Source organism: Syngnathoides biaculeatus, chromosome 7 (genome assembly GCF_019802595.1).
Source record: "Syngnathoides biaculeatus isolate LvHL_M chromosome 7, ASM1980259v1, whole genome shotgun sequence".
In the NCBI taxonomy this organism is placed as follows: domain Eukaryota; kingdom Metazoa; phylum Chordata; class Actinopteri; order Syngnathiformes; family Syngnathidae; genus Syngnathoides; species Syngnathoides biaculeatus.
The window spans coordinates 11,619,108-11,645,286 of record NC_084646.1 but is presented as its reverse complement, the minus strand read 5'-3'; the positions used below and the strand labels follow the sequence as shown (position 1 = coordinate 11,645,286).

Here is a 26,179-nt window from a genome sequence, read left to right as displayed (position 1 = left end):
CTAGCGTGTCTGATTGGCGAGCGATGGTCTAAAGTAACGGAAATGGTCTCCGCTCTGAGGTAATGGGCCACCACGCGCCTGACGGCGTGACAAACGACGGAGCCGTCGGCAGCTTCGGCGCCTCTGTTGAAGTCGGCCGTCCTCGTTCCGGGACGTTTCGACGTGATCGGACGGCGCTGCCGTGGTCCTGCCGGTCCCGGCCCTGGCCGCGCAGGTCCCCTACACACCTGCGCCTCGTCGGTGATAATGAACCCCACCGCTTCTAGGACCCAGCGGACGGTCTGCCTTTGCCAGATCGTTGCCATCCATGTTACCGTGTGATCGTCTGGATTCGGGCCAGGAGAAGTCATCCGGAGGTAGCCGACCGTTGAAAACCACCTCAGGTGCGAATCGTTATTCAAAGCACTCGGCTCTGTCCGATTTTATTTCCAAGGGTCTTCGTTTACTGCCTTTGTCGTATTTAGATTCTTTTTTTTTAGGGGGGGGTCCAAATAGGTTCCAGCGTCTACGCGTCGCCATGAAAATAAAAGTTTGCGACCGGTTCCGGGTGGCTCTTTCCCCGCCTCTCTACCAGATATTGGGCTGGGATGGGCGGTTCGGAGGACGCGTGAACAGCCTTTCGGATTGATCCAATTTGGAGGGGGGGGAGGGGGGGCGGATACGTCACGTGATTCCTGAAATGGTGTCGCCGTGTTTAATTATGACCAGCAGGTGGCGGCGAATCACACATTATTTCATTATTACTGATGGTTAATAGTTGGGACTTTGTCAAGCGAGATCTTAATAGCACCAAACCTGTATTTTATTTGAATAAAACTAAAACTTTTAGTTTTATTCAAATAAAATACAGGTTGGTGTTATTAACACTTGAAAAAAAATAAAACGACCCATTTGAAAGAAACGTGCTGTCATTGGTTGCGCCCCCCCCCCCACGTCCTTCGTGCATCTTCGGCTCTCTCCGGTAAAAACCGAGCTGCAAAAATCATTTGTGGGGAAAAAAAAAAAAAAAAAAAAAAAAAAAAAGGGCCTCGCTTCGTGTTCTCCTCGCATCTGTTCGAGCCCGCTCCAAACGGCTCCAGCCCGAGTTGACCGGATCCTTCGCCCCCCCCCCCCCCGTGCCTCGCCCCTCCCTCACCGGCGCTCCCCGCATCTTCTTCTTCTTCGTCGTCGGCGTCTGCGGCGGCCTGTGCGCGATTCTTGTTTTTTTTTTTTTTTTCTCCCTCTCTGTCGTTGTTGCGCTGCAGACGACAAGAACGCACCAAGACGATCATCTCAAGGTCTTCCTCGTTCGATTTCTTCGCCGTTCTTTCATTTGCATTTCCGTATGCATGCACGGAAGGGGGGCTGTTGTTGCGCAAGATGGAGGAATGACGATGATGATGATGAGAGATGGAAGGATGAAGGCAGGTGCATGGAAAATGGACGCCGCACAAAGGAGGAAAAGAAACGAAAGGATGAGCCAGGAGAGAAAGATTCTTCCACCATTTGTTTATGAGATGATATTCTATGACGGGAGGGAAGTCTTTGTGTCTAAAAAGCCTTTTTCAGTCTAACCTCGTGCATGACCTTTGCGGCTTCCTCAGGGGTGTGACGATGACGATGATGATGGTGGTGGTGAGGATACTCTGTGATGTATTTTTCTCTATTTTGTCTCTTTATTAACACTTCACATGGAAGAAAAACAAACGATAAAGGCAGATCACAGAGAGAGGGGGCGTGGCCTACGTACGGACGCAGGCTTTCATTTTCTGCGCTCTGCATTTTGCAACACACGGTCAAGCTAGGCTAACTGCTAATTAGCACGGCGAGCGAGCCGCGCGGCTGCGTGCTAATGGGCGCTAAAATCGGCCTGCGGGATGCGGTTGACGCGGCAACCGGTCCGTCTCGGAAGGACATCTCATGTGGGCGGAGTCAAAGATGCGCTTCGCTTCTGAATGGAGACGACGGTGACGGCGATGCTCGCCGTCAGCAAGCCGCCGCGTCCGGTCTGGTCGCACGTTGCCGTAGCGACCGCAGCCGCGCGTGTGTGTGATTATCGACGTTTCCGTCAGCTGCCGTGTTTCATAACAAAATCTTTTGTAGTCATCGAGCGCCTTTGACGTGCTCTTCCCTCAAACCAAAAACAACAAACGGGGACGCGATGCCGTTCTGCAGTTCGAGGGTCTTTGTTTTCACCCGGGAAACCGAATCCATCTAAAGCGAACGCCGGACCGGTGTAAGACTATCGAAGCCCAAAGCGGAGCAGAGAAACCAGGCTTTGTTGGAATGCAGGAGCACGACGACGGTCGCTGGGGAGAGCCAAACGGCTGAAAAGAAGGATGCAGAAGGATGAGAGCTCAAAGAAGCGCAATCGTACTAAATCAAATCGACGCATAACTAAGCTAGAAAGATAGAAAATATCAACTATCCACGTCAATTCAAGTTCTCTCCACAGCCGTTGGCAGCTGTCAGGATTTGGTCACTTCCTGTGAAATCCCCCCCCGGTCCCCCGTCCCACCTTTGGCACCAATAATATGCCGACAACATCAAAGCGCTTTCAAGGTGAAAAATGTCCAAGTGGAAGGCCAGAAAAGGTGAACTCCTCCCCGTGTCTCCCCCAGGGGGCGCCCCCCTCTTCTCCGGCGTGATCATGGCCAACGCGGTGGCGTCCTACGAGCAGCTGGCCCACCAGGTGGCGGCGCTGCGCAAGGAAAACTCCCACCTGAGGAGGGAGCTAGAGGACAACTCCAACCACCTTTGCAAGCTGGAGAACGAGACCTTCGGCATGAAGGTAAGCTCGCTCGCTCGCTCGCTCGCTACGTGGCGATGATACGTTTGCCGTCTCCTGTCAGTCATGTTGTCGTTGTTGTTGTGGCGACCACACAGGAAGTGTTGAAGCAGCTGCAGTGTAAACTGGAACAGGAGGCCGGGACTTTGGCGTCGTCGGGACGCAGCGACGTCCTCCACCAACTCCAAGGTTTCTCACGTCCGATCTGCTGTCACCGTGAGAACAGGAACACGCGGGACTAGAAAGACCAGTTAGAAAATGGCGCAGACGCTTATCTCGACTTTTTCTACATGCTCAGCCTCCAAGTCAAGTCCTGTTCCTCGTTTGGGAATCCCCAAAACGGGCCCGGGACACTTGACTGGAGTTCTTCCCTTACGGGGGAGCTCACTGTGCAAAGAGGCGACTTGACCTCGACGTGACCTTCGTTCACCGCACCCTCACCTCCGCTCCCGATCGGTTCCAGACGCACCCGAACGTCGGACAGACAAAACAATTCACTTTTTGCCCAAGTTAGCACACTTTGAAGTTTTTCAATGCATGAGAAGGCCTGACGTGGCTCTTTGGCACCTTTTGTCAGCCTCTCGCGTCGAGTTTTCGCCTTCTGTGCAACTGACACGCAACCAAAGACGACTCAACGGCGCAATGCTAACATATATGTACTGCTAGCTTAACGCAGCAAGACCTTGATCAGATGCTATAGAACGGGGGCTCGGGCTGTCGATGACCAACGGCAATCTGTTGCAGAGCTGCACGTGGATCTGACCAACTACTACGAGCTGAAGCATCAAGGTCGCCAAGGTCATCCCTCGCGTCCGACGGCGGCCAATCAGGGAGGTCCGACGGAGCCGCCCTCGGCCTCCCGCCCCCCCGCCTCCTCCTCTTCGGCCGGCGCCGTCTTGTCGCCGCATCACTTCCTGGACGGGGCCCCGCCCAAAACGGCCGTCGTCACCGGGGCGGACGGACGCCTGGGCGACCATCACGTGGACGAACTCTACAAGGAAAGGTCAGCCGCCGTCCATTTCTCCGAGTCTGTCTTTGTTTTGGTTTTGGTTTTTCCCTTTGGCGGCTTCGCTAGACGAGAACGCCCACCGGAAAAAAAAACGTCCTTTGCACAAGCGCGGCCGGTTTTGCTGCTGTTAAGATTTTCATTGATGATTCGCGGACCGGTCGTTGCTATTCTGTTTGGTTTAAATTGGAGAAGACTAAAGCGGCTGGAAAGCGTTGGCCTCACGGTTCCGAGGACCCGGGTTCAATCCCGGCCCTCCCGGTGTGGAGTTTGCATGTTCTCCCCCGTGCCTGCGTGTGGGCGCTTCACGCTAACCACGGTTTTGTCCCACTGCAGAAACCAACTTTTGGGTGAAATTGACCGCGAGGAGCGAGAGCGCTGTTGGTACTTCAGCCAGCTGGAGGCGCTGTCGCAGAAGCTCACACGGCTGCCTCGCATCGACACGGTGACGTCTCCCGAGCAACCGCACTCGTACGCACCAACACCAACACACGTGAGGAAGGGCGTGACGTCTTATTTTGCACCAACCGCAACAGTTTTGCCCAAAGGGCGGGATGGATTGGGAGCGGGGGGGGGACAGGGCCAACGACCTCACAGGAATCAGCACCGGAGTTTGCCCCGTCGCGGCACCAAAGACTGTTACTCGGTGAGCTTCCTTCCAAGGCGACGTCCTCTCATTGTTTGGATGGGAAGCACGTCGATAATAAATGAAAACTCAGACGGGCACGTCCAACGTCCAGTCATTCACGGCTCAACAGAATCCACGCCGATACACAAACGCTGCGCAAAACAAGTCGACGGGAAGTACTTGAGAATCAGGTCTTGTTACACGAGTGTCGTTCGTGTTTGCTGCAGTTTTCGCTGCAGATGGACTTCATCCGCCAGCAGCTGGAGTTCGAAGTTCAGCAGGTGCGCTCAGTCATGGAGGAACGCTTCGGGAGCAGCGAGGAGATGATACGCCGCACGCAGGTAGCTAGCTGAGCGCAAAGGTCGCGCGACCCACCCGCTCATATCAACGCGCGACAGTTTGCGCATTTGTTGCAGATGCGTGTTGCTCGTTTGGAGCACCTGGAGAAAGAACTGCAGGAGACCCAAGGGAGTCAAGAGAGCCAACTGCAGGTCTCGCATGCACACTCGACACACAAAAACTTCATTGTGCGTGGCTGAAAGTGGAGAACACGGAGAAGAAGCTCGCTGTGGTGTAGTATTAAAAAGCGTCGTAGAACATGTAACGATAGAAAAGCAACACTCTTAAGTGTACTCATACCTTGAGGACTGACAATAGAGTCAGCAGAGGCGGTCCAGGGCCGAATGGTTGGGGTGAGCTTCCCCTAACCTCACACAAGCGCCTGCCACTGCTATAAAATCAGAGTGGTAGGCGGTGTGAGTTGAAGACTGAAGTGGAACGCGAGAGATGGAGGGGAATCCAGACTAGTAGGAGACGAGCCCAGTCTTTTGTTACAAAGTAACGCTGTTGTAACATGTGCAGAGCGTGGTTTGGCATAGCAGGGCCGTTCGGTTGCTTGGATGGCACCATATGTTTCGCTAAAACCAATATGTACCCTTCAGCATTAATGGTGCCTTTGCAGATGCACTTTTTTGAACATTGCATCCGTAACAGTCCGGATGATTCTTCTCCTCTTTGGCCTGGAGGACGTGACATCCACAACAACCCCCCACCCCCCCCCTGAAAAAAAAAAAAAAAAAAAAAAAAACAATTTGAAATGTGGACTCATAGGTCCCCAGAACTCGTTTCCCCTCGGCATCAGTCCAGTCTTAGATGAGCTCGGGCCCAGAAAAGCCGGCGGCATTTCTGGGTGTTGTTGATAAATGGCTTTCGCTTTGCATAGTAGAGTTTTAAGATGCCCTTCCGGATCTAAAGCTCATCAGCTTGAACGTGAACTATCTTGCCTTTGTCCGCAGCTGCTGGGCGCAGAGAGGCCTCCTGCCGGCGAGGCAGAAAGCAACGCGTCAGCCGGCACGGACGGGGCAGCGGACGGAGGCAGCAAGGTAGCAAATTGGCATCCCGCTGAAGCCTTTCGATCGGGGTCGATGATGACTGCACCCTGTAGGTGGAGATGGTCTTCTGGCTGCTGTCCATGCTGGCCAGCAGAGATAAGGAGGAGATGTCTCGCACCCTGCTGGCTCTCTCCAGCTCCCAGGACAGCTGCATCGCCATGAGGAAGTCCGGCTGCGTGCCCCTGCTGGTCCAGATCCTCCACGAAGAAGCCGGCGGGCCCGGGGAGGCGTGCTGCAGCCGGGAGGCCAAGTCCCGAGCCAGCGCCGCCCTGCACAACGTCATTTACTCCCAGCAGGACGAGGGCCAGGCCCGCCGAGAAATGAGAGTGCTGCACATGCTGGAACAGGTTCGGACTTACTGCGACAGCGGCTGGGACTGGATGGAGAGCCACAGCGAGACAATCAGAACCACCGGTGAGTAATATTTCCTCTGATGGAGTTTCCCTGTGAACAAAAGAGGACAGACATCAGGCCCAAGATCTGCACCAAAGCAAAACCACGTGGCCCTTTTTGACGTCCTCTGTTGAGTCCACTCCACCCAGTTTGCTGTGGGATAGCAACAATCCAATTTCACGTAATCGGTCAAAATGAATGCCGTTTCATTTATTGTCATCATACAAACGGTGGAATGAAATGGGAGCTCCTCTGCTTTCATTTGCTACAAGCGGACGACTGCTTAGCTTATCTGCCTCTCAGTCCGTGGGGACCGGCGTTAGGATCCCGGCCTCACGGACTTAGCGTACCTGCCTCTCAGTCCGTGAGGACCGGCGTTAGGATCCCGGCCTCACGGACTTAGCGTACCTGCCTCTCAGTCCGTGAGGACCGGGGTTAGGATCCCGGCCTCACGGACTTAGCTTATCTGCCTCTCAGTCCGTGAGGACCGGGGTTAGGATCCCGGCCTCACGGACTTAGCGTACCTGCCTCTCAGTCCGTGAGGACCGGGGTTAGGATCCCGGCCTCACGGACTTAGCGTACCTGCCTCTCAGTCCGTGAGGACCGGGGTTAGGATCCCGGCCTCACGGACTTAGCGTATCTGCCTCTCAGCCCGTGAGGACCGGGGTTAGGATCCCGGCCTCACGGACTTAGCGTACCTGCCTCTCAGTCCGTGAGGACCGGGGTTAGGATCCCGGCCTCACGGACTTAGCTTATCTGCCTCTCAGTCCGTGAGGACCGGCGTTAGGATCCCGGCCTCACGGGCTTAGCGTACCTGCCTCTCAGTCTGTGAGGACCGGCGTTAGGATCCCGGCCTCATGGACTTAGCTTATCTGCCTCTCAGTCCGTGAGGACCGGCGTTAGGATCCCGGCCTCACGGACTTAGCGTACCTGCCTCTCAGTCCGTGAGGACCGGGGTTAGGATCCCGGCCTCACGGACTTAGCGTACCTGCCTCTCAGTCCGTGAGGACCGGGGTTAGGATCCCGGCCTCACGGACTTAGCGTACCTGCCTCTCAGCCCGTGAGGACCGGGGTTAGGATCCCGGCCTCACGGACTTAGCTTATCTGCCTCTCAGTCCGTGAGGACCGGGGTTAGGATCCCGGCCTCACGGACTTAGCGTATCTGCCTCTAAGTCCGTGAGGACCGGCGTTAGGATCCCGGCCTCACGGACTTAGCGTACCTGCCTCTCAGTCCGTGAGGACCGGCGTTAGGATCCCGGCCTCACGGACTTAGCGTACCTGCCTCTCAGTCCGTGAGGACCGGGGTTAGGATCCCGGCCTCACGGACTTAGCGTACCTGCCTCTCAGTCCGTGAGGACCGGGGTTAGGATCCCGGCCTCACGGACTTAGCGTACCTGCCTCTCAGTCCGTGAGGACGGGGTTAGGATCCCGGCCTCACGGACTTAGCGTACCTGCCTCTAAGTCCGTGAGGACCGGCGTTAGGATCCCGGCCTCACGGACTTAGCGTACCTGCCTCTCAGTCCGTGAGGACCGGCGTTAGGATCCCGGCCTCACGGACTTAGCTTATCTGCCTCTCAGTCCGTGAGGACCGGGGTTAGGATCCCGGCCTCACGGACTTAGCGTATCTGCCTCTCAGCCCGTGAGGACCGGGGTTAGGATCCCGGCCTCACGGACTTAGCGTACCTGCCTCTCAGCCCGTGAAATTGGACAGAATAATTAGGGGCTGTGACATTTTTTTTCATGGTGTCATATTTGCGCCATGACTGAAGAATGATTGGAAAACTGCTAGAAGACTCAAACTATGCAAGATGTTCTTGTTTTTGGCAGATATTCCAGAACCTGTCGACCCTCAGATCTGTCAGGCCATGTGCGCCATCATGAAACTTTCCTTTGAAGAAGAGTTCCGCCGCGCGATGAATGAATTAGGTTGGTGGAACGCCCCACAAAAAAAAAAAGTTCAGAATAATCTGGATCAGCTGCTGAGAGTCTCTCCTTGCCCCCCCCCCCCAGGTGGTCTGCAGGTGGTGGCAGATCTGATCCACTTGGACAAGGAAATGTACGGCATGCAGAATGACCCTATCAACATGGCGCTACGGCGCTACGCCGGGATGGCCTTGACCAACCTCACCTTTGGAGATGTGGTCAATAAGGTAGGCGGCTGCAGAGCACCTAGACCACATCTTTCCCAAGGAAAAAGCTCACATTAGCTGCTTAGCAACAAGTTTGCAAACATCACGCGCGCATGTCAGTGACTGATATACAGACCAGAAGATTTTGATGAAGTCAGAAGACAGTAGCGGTGTTGCTTCTCTGCTTCTGGCACGGAGTCAGTAGTTCTTCACCCCCTCCCCCCTTCTAGGCCACTCTGTGCTCGAAGAAGAGTTGCCTGCAGGCTCTGGTGGCCCAGTTGGGTTCAGACAGCGAGGAGCTCCACCAGGTGGTCTCCAGCATTCTCAGAAACTTGTCTTGGCGGGCCGACATCAACAGTAAGCGAGTCTTGAGGGACATCGGCTGTGTGTCTGCCCTGATGACGTGCGCCCTGCAGGCGACCAAGGTAAGGACCGCTGCACTCGCCTGTGATGGCTGCTTCTAGAACAGAGGCGACTCCTTCCTGTTTTCCAGGAGTCTACCTTGAAGAGTCTCCTGAGTGCACTGTGGAATCTCTCAGCTCACAGCTTGGACAACAAGGAGGCAGTCTGTGCGGTAGATGGCGCACTGGGCTTCCTGGTTAGCACGCTGACCTACCGGTGTCAGACAAACTCGCTCGCCATCATCGAGAGCGGCGGCGGGATCCTGAGAAACGTGTCCAGTCTGGTGGCCTCACGGGAAGACTACAGGTGTGTGTATGCCGGCCGTGCGGACGACGTAGTGAGTGTAGAAGAGGTCTCCGCTTCCAAAATTCTTCGATGCTTTTCTTTCTTCAGGCAAGTTTTGCGGGACCACAACTGCCTCCAGACTCTGCTGCAGCACCTGCGGTCGTACAGCTTGACCATCGTCAGCAACGCTTGCGGAACACTTTGGAACCTCTCGTCCCGAAGCCCCAAAGACCAGGAGCTGCTTTGGGATTTGGACGCAGTGAGCATGCTACGCAATCTCATCCACTCCAAACACAAGATGATCGCCATGGGCAGCGCTGCAGCTCTCAGGAACCTTCTGACCAACCGTCCCCCCAGGTACAAGGGTGCCTCCGTGCTTTCTCCGGGCTCATGTGTGCCTTCTCTCTACATGAGGAAGCAGAGGGCATTGGAGGCCGAGCTGGATGCCAAACACCTGGCTGAGACTTTTGAGACGCTCGACAGGCAGAGTCCCAAGCACTTGACCTTCAACAAGCAGCTGCGCCACATTGAAAGTTTGGCCAAAGATTACGCGTCCGACTCCGGCTGTTTTGACGACGAAGAGGCCCCCAATGTCTCCTGCGGTCTGGACACTGGAAGTTTCTCCATGCTCTCCGTGTATCTCAACAACTCCAACTTCCTCCAAAACCGTAAGCAGGAGAGCGAGCCGGAGCGGGATGCGGACCCGCCTCAGATGGACCGCGGACAACCGCCATCTGATGACATTGTGTCCACCGCTGCGGAGAATCTGGCACAGAAGATCACCAGCACAGTCGCTAAAATTGACAGATTAGTGGAGGACATCACAATGCACACGTCCTCGGAGGACAGCTTTAGCCTCAGCTCCGAAGACCACCTGGCAGACTGGCCTTACGGACTGAACGAGCTCAACGAGAGCCGCGCTAAATCGTGCTCGCCCTGCCGTCTCTCCGACGCAAGTAGCTTGGCCCATCGAGAACGTCTCAACAGGGCGCACGTTTTACTGCGCCTTAAAAGTGCTCACACAAGCGTATCTACTGACAGCTTGAACAGCGGCAGCACCAGCGACGGTTACTGCGGCAGCAAAGACAAAGTCGGAGCTGCCCCCAAAGCCCACGCCCTCCATAAGCGACCCAACCGGTTGGACCTGAAGGTGGCCCACCAAGAGTACCACAGTGTGCAACCTGTTCTCTCGCGCCGGACCAGCCAGCAAGATATTCCCGAAAGAGATTCTGTGGATAACAAAAACAATATAGTTCTAGAGCTCCTTGACTCGGATGCAGAGAAGAACCAGCACCCGCCGGTGCAAACACCTGCGAGTGTGTCCACTAAAGTCTCCTCTGACGTCAGCATGGCCTCCATCAAACTTTCTCCTTCGTATCAGCAGGTTCCACTCATTCAGAGCGTGACCAAGTTTGGCGTCGCAAAGACGTCGATCAACGTTCAGGCTGCCGAAGCCATGAGGAGGCAAGCCTGGTTGCCCACGGCTATGACCGCCGGCAGCATTACCAAGTTTTCTCCGATGGCGTCCAGCAGAAGCCCAACCATCGGCACCATGGAGACAATCCAGAAGTATTCCGTGGAGAACACGCCCATATGCTTCTCTCGGTGCAGCTCTTTGTCCTCGCTCTCTTCTGGGGATGGAGCACTGGATGGACAAAGTGACAACGAGCTGGAGAGTGACTCTTCCCTTGAAATTATTGAAGTGGAGGATGGAAAAGCGGTCCAGAGGGCTGAGGAGGATGAGACTTTGGAGGATCTGAGTGACAGCCAGGAGCTCAGGACCGACTCCAAAACCTTCTTCCCAAGCAAAGAGACCGATCCCATTGAAATTCCGTGTCCCGCCAAAAGGGACAAGGTCTTCCTCAGGGGATCCACACCGACAGCGCTCGAAGACAGGTCACCGTCCAGCTCTTCTGAGAACTACATCCACGAAACTCCTCTGGTCCTCAGTCGCTGTAGTTCAGTCAGTTCTCTCGGCAGTTTCGAGTCTCCATCCATTGCGAGCTCCATCCAAAGCGATCCTTGCAGCGAGATGATAGACGGAACAATCAGCCCGAGCGATCTTCCGGACAGCCCCGGACAAACCGTGCCTCCCAGTCGGAGCAAGACTCCGTGTTGCGTGGAGTCCAATGGAGCAGAAGCACAGGCGGCGGGTTTGGCGGGTCAGTGGGAAAACAGTCTGCAGAAGTTAATGGAAGTCAGCGACTCCAAAGACAGATTTAAACTTCCTCCTGACATGGACACAATGATCTACTTCACCGTGGAAAAGCCCATAGAGAATTTCTCGTGCGCGTCGAGCCTGAGCGCTTTGCCTCTTCATGAGCATTACGTCCAGAAGGACGTGGAGCTGAAACTGACCCCGCTTCTGCAGCAAAGCGACAAGAACCTGGCTGTCCGTGACGAGAATGAGCCGGGGCTCGACCGCGGCGAGCGATCCAGCGAAGGCAACTCTGACGACGACATAGAGATCTTGAAGGAATGTATCAATTCAGCCATGCCGTCGAAATTCAGGAAGGTCAGACCTTCCGTGATGACCAGCATTCCTTCTCACTTTCTCAGTTCCCAAAAAGCTTTGAATCTTCCCATCTACATGATGCTCCCAAATGGAAAAACCCAGCTTTATCCTGGGAGGAGAATCGTCATCCCGCAGAAGGACGCCAAGTTTGACGAGTCGTCCGTCACTGACTCGGTCGACTTCTCCGGCGCAACTTCACTGAGTGACGAAACCCTTCGGTACCCGGTCAAGGACCGCCCGACTCGGCCCCTCTCCAAGCAAGGAATACTCGATGAGGAGGCGAAGAGAATCGAAGATTTGAGGATCTTCTCCCACTTCCACAAAGCCAACAAGGCGAACTACGCGTCCACGGCGCCCGCGGGTCGCACGAGCAAACACGTCGTTCCCACTCAAAAGGTTCTGATGCAGAGCAAGGAAGTGGCAGACAGAGTTGCCAGCCAGAGGAATCGTGAGGATTCTCCCAGCCTTCAGAAAAAGATGACATGCCAGGCTGCCGCTGGGAGGCTGCAATTGCCCGTCATAAAGGACAAGGCGGGAAGCAGCGCTCATCAAAAGAAAATCACCGCACGGACGGCAGCGCGTTCCACGGAGGAGCCCAAAAGTGTGTACGAGGACGAAGGCAGATACCAGGTGAGGGAAGCAAGCAGTAATACGCTGTCAAAAAGCATGACCAACATCAGCAGGACTTCGACTTCCCAAGCAAAGCCCAGAGGCTTTCACGTGATAAAGCAGAACCTGATCAAGGACTGTTACTCACTCAGCTCCTCACTGAGTTCCCTGAGCGACGCGGACTTTGAGGATCACAGAGCCAAAGCTCAGCAAATTTGGTGCAAGAACAACCACAACAAAAGCCTGAATGTGATCCAGCAAGCCAAATCCTTGACCGCCCGCGGCCAGTTTGACGAGCGGAGCTCGCCGAGTTCTGTCAGCATGGACTCAGAGGACGACCTCCTTCAAAAGTGCATCACTTCTGCAATGCCCAAGCAGAGACGCAAGATGGCCACCAGGAAGAAGAAAGCAGAGGGCACCCCAAAACAAGCACATGTGGCCCCAGACGTCTGGAACCTGGATGAGGACAGCGATGACCTGGCCTGGGAGGAAGACTCAGACCTTAACAGTGTGGAATGGAGGGCCATTCAAGAAGGGGCTAATTCTGTTGTGACCGGACTTCAGGCATCGAAATCACAAGAACCCTCCTCTGAAGAAAGCGAGTCCGTCTTGTCGTTCATGTCGACATCCAGCTTTACCCCGAAAGAAAAGAAATTTGCAAAAGACAAAAAGGCCAACAAACCTCTGGACTTTGCACAGCGCAAGCCAGTGGCCAACCTGCCAGTGGTTTTCAGAGGCAGAACCGTCATCTACACGCCCATAAAAGAGACAGCCCCCTCGCAAATACCTCCACCCAGGAAAGTGTCCACCAAGGGAGATACGCCAAAGAACCCGGCGCTTGCTCAGCACAGATCAAAGAGCCTTCACCGATTAGGAAGACCTCAGGACACGGAGCTGTCTTTGCCAAAAAGGAGTTCGACTCCACCTCCGAGGATACCAAAGAGTTCTTCCTCCGGATCGTCACAAAGTTCTACACCCTCTAAGCATTCGCAGAAGAAGCCGATATCGTCAACTCAGACAACGAGCAGGTCCACGCAGAAAAAGACCGGCACACCGGCAGGTACCCCAATAGCTGGCAGTCCCCCTGAGAGAAAGGGACGCTCTCCCGTTGTCGACAAAAATGAAAAATCACCACCGCCGAAAACCCAGAAGTCGCCCGTCAGAATCCCTTTTATGCAGAATTCTGTGAGGCCGGCCAGGCCTCTCTCACCTCTGGTCACCAACCAGGCTACAGGTAGACAAAATCAGATCGGCGGGAAACACGTCCATCCCGCTAACCGATGTGACTCGGTCAGAATGACTTCGGCCCATTCCAGTAATGGTGGCGAGGCAGACTCAAACGGATTCTTGAGACAGCTGACATTCATCAAGGAATCAAGGAATGGACTAAAACGCGACTCCACTCCACAAGTCCGCATGCCCCGATCCCGGAACGGTTCGCCCCATCGTGCGGTTCCAGGGGCTTCAGCAGTCTTCCTTTGTTCATCCCGCTGCCAAGAGCTCAAGGTGGCGACCCAATTACCCAGGAAGATGCCAGGAAAAAGTGTAGGTCGCCCACAAAAAGTCCAGAGACCCCAACCGGGACTTCAGCAACAGGCGTCAAACACCACCGGCGTGAAATCCAGAGAGCGGAACCTGCCCGGAAGACGTCCACCCAGGAGAACCAGCTCCGAGAGCCCCAACAGGGCAGCTCAACGAAATGCACCGGGCAGCGTTTGGGGAGCGAGACGACAGCAGGACGAAGAAACCTTTAAACGGCACGCTTCGTCTCCGAGTATAAACATCCTAAGCCGAGTGACCAGCCGCTCTTCCCTCCGCTCGTCGTCCTCCGATTCAAGCGGACGGGCCAAAAGTGAGGACGATACGAGGAAGAAAAGTCATCGGTCTCGTCTGAACGACGGCGTCAACTGGAGGAGGATCAGGGATGAAGACGTACCTCAGACTTTAAAAAGCGTTCTGCCGGCTAACGCGTTACCTCGGGCGCCTTCGCCCCACGGGGGGAGAGCACCGCCGGGTCTTCCGGGGAAGCTGCCGACCATTCTTCTGGCCTCGCGCAGTGTGAGTGACGCTACGGTTCAGACGGAAGACTTCTCCAACACCAAGATCAACTCCAGCACTTCTCCCACTGCGGAGTCGACGGCGGAAATGCCGGAAGCTGCGGGGGGGCGAGCGCTACTCAGGAAGTTTAGCGGCAACGCCGGGGGAAGCTCTCGAGACGGAGACTTGGATGGCACCGTCGCAAAAGGACAACCGGACGGAGCTGTGCTTTTCCGTCAAGGATCTCCTAGCAAGGCGGCCAGAGTTTCTCCGTTCAACTATGTCCCCAGTCCAATGGCAGCCCCGCAGGAGGCCCAGAGCCAGGAGGCTGACCACAAGACTGAAAATGAAAGTCAGTTTTAGGCCATCGTGGCGAGTCCTGAACGTTAGTTAGCACCTGACTTTACGTCTCCTTCAGTCAGACCTTTTAATTCCACAGTCCACTCCGTCCCAGCTCGAACATACCGGAGGTCTCGAGCGGGGCCTCTTATTCAGCCCTCGTGAACATTTTCTACTTTTTCATATTCGCAGAACAGTCACGGCTTGCCCGAATGTTCGTCAAGATGTCGCAGATGACTGCAGCGCGCGGACAGTCCGCAAGAATTTGAACGGGTGGGGCCGAATGCGTCCGACTCTTCTTGACATCACTTTCATAGCGTTTGGCGTGTCGCTGACGGGATAGCGACACGCTAAACGGTACGGCTAATAGCTCGCGCGCACACAGCCGTTCAGCATTTGTCCGATGAGCGCTCGATTGACGGGAGTCGATTACTGCAGCCTTTACGGTGTCGTCAGGTTTGTAAATAATGGTACGGTATTTGCCGTTGCGTTGACCGACGGCATCGTGAAGGGATGAAACTTGCAAAAGTAAAATGTTTCTGCGTCCATTTCGCAACGCAGAGTCCTCAAAGCGCCACGGCTAGCGCAACTGCCTCACAGTCGTGAGGTGAACTGCGACCCCACCTCCGTGCAGTTGGCGTGTTCTCCCCGTGCCTGCGAGTCCTCCCGATTTCCTCCCAAAGTAGGCTCATTGATGACCAAATTTGCGTGGCCCGCATGTGGGAATGAGCGCAAATCGCCGTCTGCTGTAAATGTGCCCCGCGATTGGCCGGCGACCACTCCAGGGCGTGGCCCGCCTGTCTCAGAATCAGCCGGGATAGGCAGCGGCACGCCAACAGCCGTGCGAGGATAAGCGCAGTAGAATGCGGATGAATATATACCGTAGGCGTAGTCCCCCTTTGCCCGGAGTCAGGCGGCCGGCGACCCTCGTGAGCATAAGCGGCCGGGAAAACGGTCAGGTCCTTGAAGGACATCAAGAAAATGTCTTCCTCGTACAAGCCGATCACGGACAGTTGGGATGGTTTTTGTGTTGAACGCGTTGCACGCATTTTAGCATTAGCAGCAAGCTAACCAGAGAACATTCACGCACCGGCGAGGCTCCTTTGAAGCGTTCCTTTCATTCTTCATTACTTGAAGTTGGTTTGCGAGCGTCGGCCCTCGTTGTGAAAAAGACCACAAAAAAAAAAAAAAAAAGTTGACGACGTGTTTTGTGCATGTGAACGTGGCGGCGCAAGAAGTCGACGTGATTATGACCCGACAAAAAGTCCCGAAAGTCAAACCTGTCGCGGCCAAACGTGCGCGGAAGCGGGAATCCTGTATTCAGCTGTGACCCTTTTTTCTGTTTGGTGTATTCCGCCATTAAAGGAGACGTGTTTTACTGCTGACTCGGACTTTGCCGCTATGTGAGAACCTCGTCGCCCGCAACCACAAGTGAACTTTTCGACAAGTCGAAGCGGCACCGTCGGGACGCTTCTTGCCGGCGATTTCAAACGGTCGTCCAGACCAAAGGAGGCCCAAAACTTTGGCGTAGAATCGAGGTCCCTGCGTGGCTTTCCTCCACTCCAAAACGGAGAAGGCATTTTCTTGTTCAACGACTCCACTATTTCAGGTTTAAAACACATTCCAAAGTTTTCCATCTGATATGCCTTTAATAATAGCACGCGTTAAGGTTTGCACGAACAAGCCGCCTTCCCGGGGCGAGCTCCGGAGCCCTCAGCCGAGCCCGCTTTTGACCTCCGCCACGTCGCGGTCCAGACGACGGGCCGTCTCCCGCAGGTGGTCCCGCTGACGGCGGAGGAGCGTCTCCGCTTCCCGCAGCTGCCGCTTGAGGTCCGCGAGGCGCCGACATTGCCGGAAGGTCCGCTCCGCCTCGCCCGGGTCGCCCGCTAGCGACAAAACAGTGCAACAAGTCAACAAGATAGTCTTGGCGACGCCTTTCCCGAGTGCCCTTACCCGTTCGCGCATCCCGTTATAGACCAGTCCAATGACAATTGTGCAAAGGGACCGATGGTGAGATGGAATATATTACTAACACTTATTGGACCAGCAGGACACGAGACTCAGGTCGAATAGACGGGAGAACAAATCGCTCTTCAGTTGTGCAGTAAAGCAGCTCACTGAAGTCCCTTCCCCGCCCGCCCGCCCGCCCGCGTGCGTGCGTGCGTGACGCTAGCCCGTCGGTCGACGTGATCGAATCGTAAATCGCACCTTCAGCGAAGTCCCGCCCCCGCCCGCACGCTGGCTGCCCATCGGCCATTGGCTCGAGACTGAGAAACGAGTGACAGAAGTCTTCGACTTCAGTTCAGTTCCGTCGCTAAAATGATCTCGCTCCGGTTCGCAAACGAAACAACGCGAACGGTTCGGGACAGACCTCGCCGGGGCAGCCGCAGGACGCTGAAGACCGGGTCGCCCGGCTCGGCGCCGCCGACGTCCTCGAGGATGCGGTCCGCGCTGGGCGGAGAGGGTCTGCTGGGGAGGACGGCGCGCTTCTTGCTCTTCAAACTCACGTTCATGACTGCAAGGGGATGTTCACGAGCACACGTTATCGGAGGAACCAAATGCACAGTATTCCGAGTCGGGCAGGACGAGGAGCGACTTGTTGGAGTCTGGCCTCCTGCGCTTGTGCGCGCGGTGACGCCAGCTTTGCTTCCAACCACAAGAGATCGGATGGAGCTCGTGTCAACGCAGCGCTCGGAAATGTCCATCACGTTTGTGTCGCCGCAAAAGCTCTCGAGACAACCAACACGTCATGTTTGACCACTTCGAAACTCCCCGAAAAAATGCGCAAAAAGGGTCTCGCGACCAATACATGGGCTTTAAATGCGCATTCAGGCGAGTGTCTTGTTACCTTTTCTGTCGGCTACACCGAGTTTGGCAGCCCAGATGCCATCGCCGTTTGTTTACGTGCTCTTGCTCGTCAAACTCACGCGCAAAAAAAAAACAAAAACATTCAAAGTCCACTTTTGTGCACAAAAGCTAAGCAGCTCTTGCTCTTGCTCTTGCCTCCTCCGACCGGTAGGAAATGTGCTGCTACGTCGCAGTTTAGGACGTGATTCGTTTTCTGTGCTGGTCGAGGGCGGGAGGCGAAGCGAGCGAGTCGCTCGGGAGCGGAAACGGAACCGCCGGAGCGCTCAGTCACGTGCTTGTGAATCTTCGGCGAATGACCAATGAGCAGCACGGCGTGCGGGGGGCGGGACTGATTTTGCCACTCGCCAATGAGGTCGTTCACTTCGGCAAGTGACCAATGAGCAGCCCGGCGTGCGGGGGGCGGGACTGATTTTGCGACTCGCCAATGAGGTCGTTCACTTCGGCAAGTGACCAATGAGCAGCCAGAGTCGGGCGGTGCCGTGGACGGTCAGATTCGTTCACCGAGGAATCCAAGAGTTGAGTCAAATTCCCAAAGTCCCGACGACCCCGCGGGGATGACTTTCACGAGTACAAATGTCTCCAAGCTAGCGGCTAATTTGGAGTCAGTCAAAAGCATGAAAACAAGCGCACGCGTTTCAAATAAATGGAAATGAATAAGAATTGTACAATGTACACATGCACACCATTCCCTCTGCCTCTCGAATGTGACAATTCAAGCCTTTTGCACTGAATAATAACGACCTTAACCTGACCTCGCGGGGAATGAACGGAATGATGGAGCGCTTCAATTACTATGAATAAAAACTGAACGATTTGGAGGCGGAACCTTCGGAATGACTTTTTCTAAGGAACTGATTCGAGTGATTCAGTGGACTCCCAAAATGCTCCAGAAGCAATAGAACGGCCGACTCAAAATGCTTTGACGTTCACGAAGAGTCGAAAGTTGCGGGTGCGTGACGTCATAAGCACGCGCCGGTAAACTTTTGCTGGGTTGGCTTTCCCGAGCGAGCGGAAAGAGCAGCAACAAGAAAGTCAACATTTTAGTCCCCCCGCTGCCAGCCGCCTCTGAAGCACTCAAACATTTGGTAAGACGACCAATGGTCAACTTTTACAATGAACTCAGCTGGCGTCCATTTTGATGGCCTTCATGCCCCAAATCAGCGCATTTAGCTTGTTAGCAGCTAGCTTCGCGCGTGGCCTTGCTCGTGTGGACCTGGTCATATTTTGTAGAATTGTTTGAAACTTTCAATGAGTTACAACAGCGTTGTTAGGCGGATATTTTGAAAACGTTACTCTGGTGGACCTAGCATTTTCTTGTGATAAATATTTAGAAAGTTAATAGTTATCCGAAATATTTCGAATTAATTACAGTCGTTGCGCGAAAAGGTCAACATCGGGATAACAAAACAACAACACAAACTAATACGAAGTCTTCCTTTCAGTCAAACACTATGTTGGACTTATTATTTTTAGAAAATCTCCGTGCGCTCTTTTTAATGCATGTACCCTTCAAATCAAAGACTGAGTCAATTGCAAAAACAAAAAACAAGCGATTGACAGCACGTTCCCGTTTGTTGCCATGCGACCTGTCAAAGTCGAAGCTGAGTGCTTGTCTCGCAGTAATCGCACAGCGGCGTCCGCCATGGCCGACCACAAGCGTCTCGCCTTCTCCATCATCCGCTTCCTCCACCAGCAGCTCGAGTCTGGTAATCTGTCGTCGGGTGCCCAGGAGAGCCTGGAAGGTGAGCGGCGCTCGAAATTCCCACACTGCGCCACCTTCCTTCCTCCCTCCCTCCCTCCTCAAACGTGTCGCTCCGCAGTGGCGGTCCAGTGTCTGGAGACGGCCTTTGAAGTGTCCGCGGACGACCAGAGCCTCGCGGTCCCGCTGACGTTGCCGGAGATCTTCGCTTCTGCCGCCGCCGCCGCTGACGACGACAAGGTAGCGGCGCGCCGAAAGCTGCCGACGCCCCCGATATTTTTGTATAAGCAACTCGACACGACTTGCCCAGAATGACAGTCTGTCAAAATACCGAGTTTGGTCACGTTGGGCACTTCAACATTTTGGTTGGTATAATATTCAAAATCATATCGGAGTGATTTGGCTGGAAGAAGCGAATGAATGCTCGCAGTAGCGGTCATCATTTCCTACTCGCCAATCACTAAGATTGGCAACGCAAAGTCAAACCCGATTGGACTGGCCCGTAAAATGACGAGTGCGCATCGAGCCGCTGGACGTGTGGACGCCGTAAACGGTTGTTTGCTGAAAAAGGAAGAAAAAATAATCATAAAAAGATGGAGTGAGGCGGGTTGCTACAGATAGAGGATGCGGCTAAGAACGAAAGATTCATTAGAATGTACTGCTCGCGTATGTCATGAGAAATTATCCCCAACACGAGTGACTTTCCAAAATATCTGGGCGCAATCCGGCTCCGCCTGAGCACGTTCACGTGCGCCAGTCGGTCGGGTTGGGCGGCATCGCCTTAAGAACGGCGTGGAAGCCACGCGTGACGTTTTAATTGTCCGCCAACTTTTGAAGAAGCTGGCGGGTTTTTTCTTTTTTTTTTTTCCTGTCGCAGTCGCAGGTGAACAACAACGCCACGAAGACCGACGTCAGCGAGGAGCAGCGAGCCGAGGCCGAGAGACTCAAGACCGACGGTAATGTGGCCGTGCGTTGCGCGCGTCGTCTGCCCGCTTGACGTGACGTGACGCGACGCGACGCTCTGCCGCCAGGTAACGATCACATGAAGGTGGAGAACTACGCCGCCGCCGTGGAGTTTTATTCCAAAGCCATCGGCGTCAACCCGCAGAACGCCGTCTACTACTGCAATAGGTCAGCGCGCCGCCAGGCCGGGTCGGATCCGCTTCGTGGGTAGCCGGTTTGAATCCCGGCCCCCGCTGTCTGCGTGTCGGCTGAGATTTGGCGTCGTGGAAGCGGGTGAACGTCGGGCGTTGGCTAAGAAGTGCCGGTGAAGAAGGCAGAAGCCCAAACTCGGCCAATCCTGTGACGCTGACGTCACGTGACTCAGAAAGCGTCACTGGATTGGCTGGTCGTTAGACGGCGAACTGTAGCCGCTCGAATCTCAGGAGACTGAAAATATTGCCTTTGAATTTTTGATACGGCAAATAGCTGAAATGTCATCGCTTTGAAAAAACAATGTGAATTTGACTTTTCAGGGGCTTTTTTAAATTTAATTCAAATCCCGGTGGCAAATATTTCCTTCCGTAGAAATACTTTGATTTTGCCGCATTGGGGTCACCTCCAAACGGTTGGAAGGTCGCTGGCGCCAGAAGGGGCAATATTCTGCCAGAGCAACTTGTTCTACTATTTGGGATGTCATGTTGTCTCTTTGGCGTGAAATATGAATTCAAAAGAGCCCCGCATACGCAAGTCGGAGACGTTATTTTGCCTGAGAAAAAGATGCGGGCCGACCTCTGGGAAGGCGGCGAAGGGCAAAAGTGGCATCGGGGGGTTTTTTTGTTTTGTTTGTTTTGGACCCTGAATGACGAGGAGACCAAGTTTGATTATGTGCAATCAAATTGATACCTGATAGCAAGTTGCTGTCTTTGGACGTTGGAAGTTTAATGCGGCTCCTCCGTGTCTAAAGCGGGCCAAACGTGACGCGTTCTCGTCCGCAGGGCGGCGGCGCTGAGCAAGCTGGGTAATTACGCGGGAGCGGTGCAGGACTGCGAGCGGGCCATCGGCATCGACCCCACCTACAGCAAAGCTTACGGCAGGATGGGGTGAGCGCCTGCGGCTTGCGTGCGGGCACTCGCTCTTGCTAACGCGGCGCGCGTGGTCGGCATCCAAAAAGACGGTGGGGGGCCGCGTTAAGTCCTGGGCCCGTCACACTTTGGACTGGCTCGCATCTTCGTTTGGTGACTTTTTATCCCGTATTGTTTCAAGCCCTTTAAAAAGTTCTGAGGACCTTTTAATTGTACGGGCCTCACTCAAATCAAAGCATTACCCGCCAAAATGCTGAAAATATGTACTTCAAATCTTTTCCGACGGTCAGAAATCTTTGCTGCCGATCATCGTAAGGATTAGCAAACATTTTTCTTTTCATAGATGGCGTCGCCGGTTGAATGATGAGGTTGCCTAATTGTGTCCAAAATAATAAATGCGATTATTTTGATTGTACTCATGATGGTGAGTGGCAATTATTCATGTTAGAAAAACATTAGTATTCATTTCAATGAGCAAGATGTTCCCGAGCCAGTTCGGTGAACAAAAGTTTGTTTTGGACAAAAATCTGAACCGTATTTACGAGTTTGAGTTCGGGAGGGGGGGTCTGACGACGGCCTGATGTGGGAACTTGGGGCGCTGCACACCTCCAGTCATACTGCAACGTTTTCCCTCGTGCCAACTCATTTGTTGCGCTTGCTGTGTATTGGGGGGGGGGGGGGGGGCGCCTCGTTAGTCAGGGGCAGAATCGGCACAAAACCCGTCGAGCTCGTCCACAAGCTCAAATCACATTTTCAAGGTTTAGAAACATTGGCTAATTGCTCACAAGTGGACTTTGCGGTTGATGACGAGAGAACTCTGGCGAAAGACCACAGTCCGCGTCGGACGGGCGCCGATCCGCTGCTATTCCGGCCGGGCTCGGGCTCGGAAGGCAAAACATCTTGACGAGAACTTGTTGCACGCACGCAGGCTGGCGTTGGCGAGCCTCAACAAGCACGCGGAGGCGGTCACGTTCTACAAGAAAGCTCTGGAACTGGACCCGGACAACGACACCTACAAGGCCAACCTGAAGGTCGCCGAGGACAAGATGGACGCCGGCAGCCCCGTAAAGACCGCGCACTCTCGGCGTCGCGCGTTTGTACCCGCCTACAAGTGTCTCTGTGTGTTCTCCAGACGGCGGGAATGGGCGGCGTGGACCTGGCCGGACTGCTCAGTAATCCCGGTTTCATGAACATGGTGAGAAGACGGCGGCACCGCTCGTTTTCTACGCCAGGAAATAAATATGTGGCTCTGTGGCGGCGGGATTTGAATGAAACGTGGATGTTGTCAAATCGACATTGATGGCTTTGAAACGAAAGTTCGCTTCAACTTTTCGCCACGTCCAAAAATTCAAAGGCCAGTGGCGTCGAAATTGAGTGTTGGGAGGGCGGGGCTGCTCCGGGTCACGAGCCAACAGCCGGCCAATCCACTTCAGCTCTCTTCGTTACGTGACCAAGAAAGCGGAAGTGGATTTGCCGTTTCCGGTAGCGGCGATCTGGCGTAGTTTGTGGTCCGCTCATCTTTCTTTTTGTCCGTGTGCGCAGGCGTCGTCGCTGATGACGAACCCTCAGGTCCAGCAAATGTGAGTGCGCTCGGGTTTGCCTTTGCCGGCGTTTCCCCCAACGTGGCGTGACGGGCGTGTCGCTGTGCCTCAGGATGTCAGGAATGATGTCGGGGGCGTACGGCGGGATGGCCGGCGGAGGAGGCGGAGTCCCGGGAGCCGCGCAGGGCGGAGATTTATCGGGACTCATTCAAGCGTACGTGCACGTGTCGCTCGCTCTTTTATGACCCGCCGATGGAGGACGGACCCTGCGTCAAATTTGCAAATCGGGTTTGAACCCAAAAGCCCGAACCTTGACCCAACCCCCCGTGAAAACGCCAACGCCATGAAGACGTTTCATGTCTCGAGCAAATATTTTCTCATTTGGAATTCCATTTCTTGCAAAACCCAAGACGGGAGCTTATTAGAAGAGTGCTCCAAAAGAAAGCCACGCACGCAGGCACGGGGAGAACATGCAAACGCCTCACAGGCGGGGGCCAGGATTTGAACCCGGGCCCTCAGAACTGTGAGGCATTTTACGGGGAAGTCACTTTGACGTTAGCAGAGGCCAGGAAAAGCGGCAAAATATTGCATTTCATATTTTCCTGGAGGAAGTGAAACAGGATGACGATTTTGGTGAATTCTTTTCCGGCCCCAGAGTGCAGTCGGATGGGCCCGCTCAAGTGGGGGGGGGGGGCCAGAACCCCCCCCTTCCCAAAAAAAAAAAAAAATCAGACGAGAAATCAAGCAGATTTCATTGAAATTCCAAATTTTGGCATTGATTTTATATATATATTATTGGGTTTTTTTGTTCGTGTTTGTTTTGTCCTGTTGTGCAACCCGCCCCCCAAGTTGATTTCGATGTTATTCTTTATTCAAAATGCAAAACCAAGAATTTTTTTGCTGGCTTGCGTCTGAAGTACATCCATATTTGAAAGCAACAAACAAACATGATGTCAAGTGGCACGGCGGATTCAAGGCCTCCCGTTTCTACGGGTACTTTGCATGCGAGGTTAGTCGAATCCTCTAAATTGTCGGCGAGAGGAGAAGCGCTTGGGAAAATGGACGGATGACCTCGTTGCTGATGTGAAAAGTGAAGGAGGGCACGTCGTCGCTTTCAAAAACGATGATGCTAACCTGTGTGTGCGTCTCTCTCTCTGTGTGTGTGTGTATTAGAGGTCAGCAGTTTGCTCAGCAGATGCAACAACAAAATCCCGAACTGATCGAGCAGCTGAGGAGTCAAATACGCAATCGCACGCCGAGCGCCGGAAACGAAGAGCAGCCGTGACGGCCTTGTCTGGTAAAGCTGGGGTGGGGGGGGGGGGGGGGGGGGTTCCCCACATCTTATCTGTGAAGCTTGACGCGGACCTGACGCGTTTCTTCTCCTGTTCTCCCTCCCATTCGCAACAGCGCCGTTGACAATTTGTGCGTAGAAACTTTTCCTTGGGTTTCCTCACGTTGGCGTTAGCGCCGCGTTTCCGTTCTGGCGACGGCAGCCGTCGCTAAAGAGGAACTCGGCCTTTCGGGTGTTGCGCTCCGCGAGGCGCCGTTGCGTGAAAGTCGTCGCTAGCGTCCGATCCGACGTAGGACGCGTCGGGAGGTCCGTCGCGAGCGTCTCCGGGTAGCGATTTTGCGTCGGGGCTGCCGTCGTTAATGGATGAGCAGCTAACGAACTTTGGCAGCACGAGACGTTATCTTTCATCTCGGGTTGAAAGTACTGCGGCGGTTGGCGGCTTGCGCCGATTCCTCCTCTGGACCGAGCGGCGCCGAGTGTGCCGTCCTGCGATATCTTGCCAGCAAACGGGTCTTTTCCTCTTTGAAACGGCGCCACCAAGAATCGGAGTCGCGTCCGTTTACGAAAAGACGCAAATTTCGATGACGTCAAATTGGAAGCGGAGATGTTTTTATCGTATTGGAATGGAAGTGCAACCTTTTTCACAACAAACGTGTCGACTGCGATCACGAGAGAAATCCAAACGAGTCTTGGTCCAGAGTCCTTCACGTCCATCCTCATGTCAATTTCAGATTAGAGGCGTTCATAATAATTGCCGTATGTATTTGAAAAACACAAATTCATTGAGGACATCAACTTCAAAGCAAGAAAATGTGGAAAAAGGTCATTGAAGCGAAATCTGATCCAAACCAAAAAAAAAAAAAAAAAAAAAGCAGTGCGGTTCTCGTCGTGTTCTTTCCAAGCTCCCAAAAGGAGAAAAGAAGACAAAGGACGAGCGCTCGGCTCGGCTCGGCTCGCCAAGTTCTGGCTTTTGCCTCAAGTTTCCGGGATTGCGCTCGGCCCCTGCGCGACTTGTCGGGAAGCGGGATTTGGCCCGCTTCGGGCCGGCGTTTGAAGGCCGTGCGGCGACACCACATCTCGCAGTATTCTGGTGTACTCGAAGCGATCCGCGACGCGAAGGACCGACCGAGCGACCGACGCCGTCGTACGAGAACCGGACCCGTGGCTCAAAGGCGTCGATTGCGTGGTTGGCATGAGGCGGCTGACAAGTTGAGCGTGGGGATGTTCGCGGCAGGGAGGCATCCAGGTTCTTTTTTTCCGTGCTTTGACTTTGCGCACGGTCGTATCTCGGGTCTCTTCGGCTTTTGGCTCCTTTTTGAGCCCAAAAAGGAGCCACTTTTGTTGTGATCTGCAGGCAGGACGCGCTCGAGTGGGGGAGGCGACCGACCGACCGACCGAGCGAGCGAGCGAGCAGCTTTTCTTTGGACTTTGGGACGATTGTTGTGGCTGCGAGGACTGAGATGAACTTTTGATTGGTCACCCAAGAATCTCCGCATGATAGGAGCCAGTCGCCGCCCCCCCCCCCCCCCACCAGCCCCCGACAACTGTGTGCTTTTGAGTGTCCTCTCCCCAGAACGACCCCGCGGATGCCTCCTGAGGCCAATCAACGATTGAGGCTCCGATTCGTTGGAACAATTGAAAAGATTTTTTTTGTCTCTGCCTCTGGCTCGCTCGCTCGCTCGTCGGTTGGTCGGGTTGACATGAATTCCTCACAAGTCGTCGTCGGTGAAGACAAAAGTTGACTGTTTAACCTTTTGTCGAGCTGCGAGTTGAGCTCCACTTTACCGGCAGCTGGATAGAAGAAATCAACGCAAATTGCAGTTCCAAAGTCAAATTGTATTGTTGTCATTTCAAATCAATAAAAGCCAGAAAGTAGCGTGTGGAGCAATATTGGCAGCCGCCCGTCCGTCTCGAAGCCTTTTTGCGTGGCTCGCAAACTTTTGTCATTTGTTCCAACTTGAACGTTTCCAGGCTTCTTTTCGCCAATGTCAAATTTCAATTTTTTTTCCGAGTGGATTTTGCGGTCGACGGCATCGAGGTGAGGTGATGTTGGACGAGAACTGGATGAACTTTTTCTTCTTATTATTGTTATTTTTTTTTTTTTTTTTTTTTAGCAACCATTGTTTTGTGCTTTGGGTCTTGCCAGGTAAGTCATTTTGCTCTAAAATGTTTTGATCCTTTTCCGATTTCGATCCAGGGAAGGCCTCCAGTAGCACGTGTCGGAAGCAGCCCCGCAGGCCGCGCTCGACTGTCGG

The 26,179-nt window shown here is 54.2% G+C and overlaps 3 protein-coding genes across 9 annotated transcripts; 2 read left to right on the top strand and 1 right to left on the bottom strand.

Moving 5' to 3' along the window:
* Nucleotides 1-74: 74 nt before the first annotated feature.
* Nucleotides 75-15,998, top strand: apc2 (APC regulator of WNT signaling pathway 2). 6 transcript variants are annotated; one of them, XM_061824730.1, is made up of 14 exons: nt 75-383; nt 2,601-2,770; nt 2,866-2,956; nt 3,512-3,770; nt 4,110-4,218; nt 4,629-4,742; nt 4,818-4,892; nt 5,697-5,783; nt 5,846-6,206; nt 8,013-8,111; nt 8,196-8,335; nt 8,545-8,739; nt 8,808-9,022; nt 9,110-15,998. In XM_061824730.1, exons 1-14 carry the CDS (start codon nt 308-310, stop codon nt 14,523-14,525), a joined length of 7,407 nt encoding a protein of 2,468 aa, XP_061680714.1. In that variant the 5' UTR covers nt 75-307; the 3' UTR covers nt 14,526-15,998. The 6 variants fall into 6 exon arrangements, with proteins under 6 accessions (XP_061680714.1, XP_061680713.1, XP_061680712.1 ...); XM_061824729.1 differs by having other exon boundaries at nt 4,800-4,892; XM_061824728.1 differs by having other exon boundaries at nt 8,013-8,335.
* Nucleotides 15,999-16,113: 115 nt separating this feature from the next.
* Nucleotides 16,114-18,030, bottom strand: c7h19orf25 (chromosome 7 C19orf25 homolog). Its single transcript, XM_061824780.1, has 3 exons — nt 17,350-18,030; nt 16,873-17,016; nt 16,114-16,387 (listed from the first exon to the last, which is right to left on the bottom strand). Exons 2-3 carry the CDS (start codon nt 17,012-17,014, stop codon nt 16,215-16,217), a joined length of 315 nt encoding a protein of 104 aa, XP_061680764.1. The 5' UTR covers nt 17,015-17,016; nt 17,350-18,030; the 3' UTR covers nt 16,114-16,214.
* A 263-nt stretch (nt 18,031-18,293) lies between these two features.
* On the top strand, nt 18,294-25,800 carry sgta (small glutamine rich tetratricopeptide repeat co-chaperone alpha). 2 transcript variants are annotated; one of them, XM_061824768.1, is made up of 12 exons: nt 18,294-18,454; nt 18,990-19,111; nt 19,190-19,308; nt 19,946-20,024; nt 20,100-20,199; nt 21,006-21,110; nt 22,021-22,156; nt 22,225-22,287; nt 22,635-22,672; nt 22,746-22,847; nt 23,807-23,930; nt 25,279-25,800. In XM_061824768.1, the coding sequence occupies exons 2-11, from the start codon at nt 19,012-19,014 to the stop codon at nt 23,916-23,918; spliced, it is 954 nt and encodes a 317-aa protein (XP_061680752.1). In that variant the 5' UTR covers nt 18,294-18,454; nt 18,990-19,011; the 3' UTR covers nt 23,919-23,930; nt 25,279-25,800. The 2 variants fall into 2 exon arrangements, with proteins under 2 accessions (XP_061680752.1, XP_061680753.1); XM_061824769.1 differs by having other exon boundaries at nt 18,299-18,454; nt 18,965-19,111.
* Nucleotides 25,801-26,179: the final 379 nt, after the last annotated feature.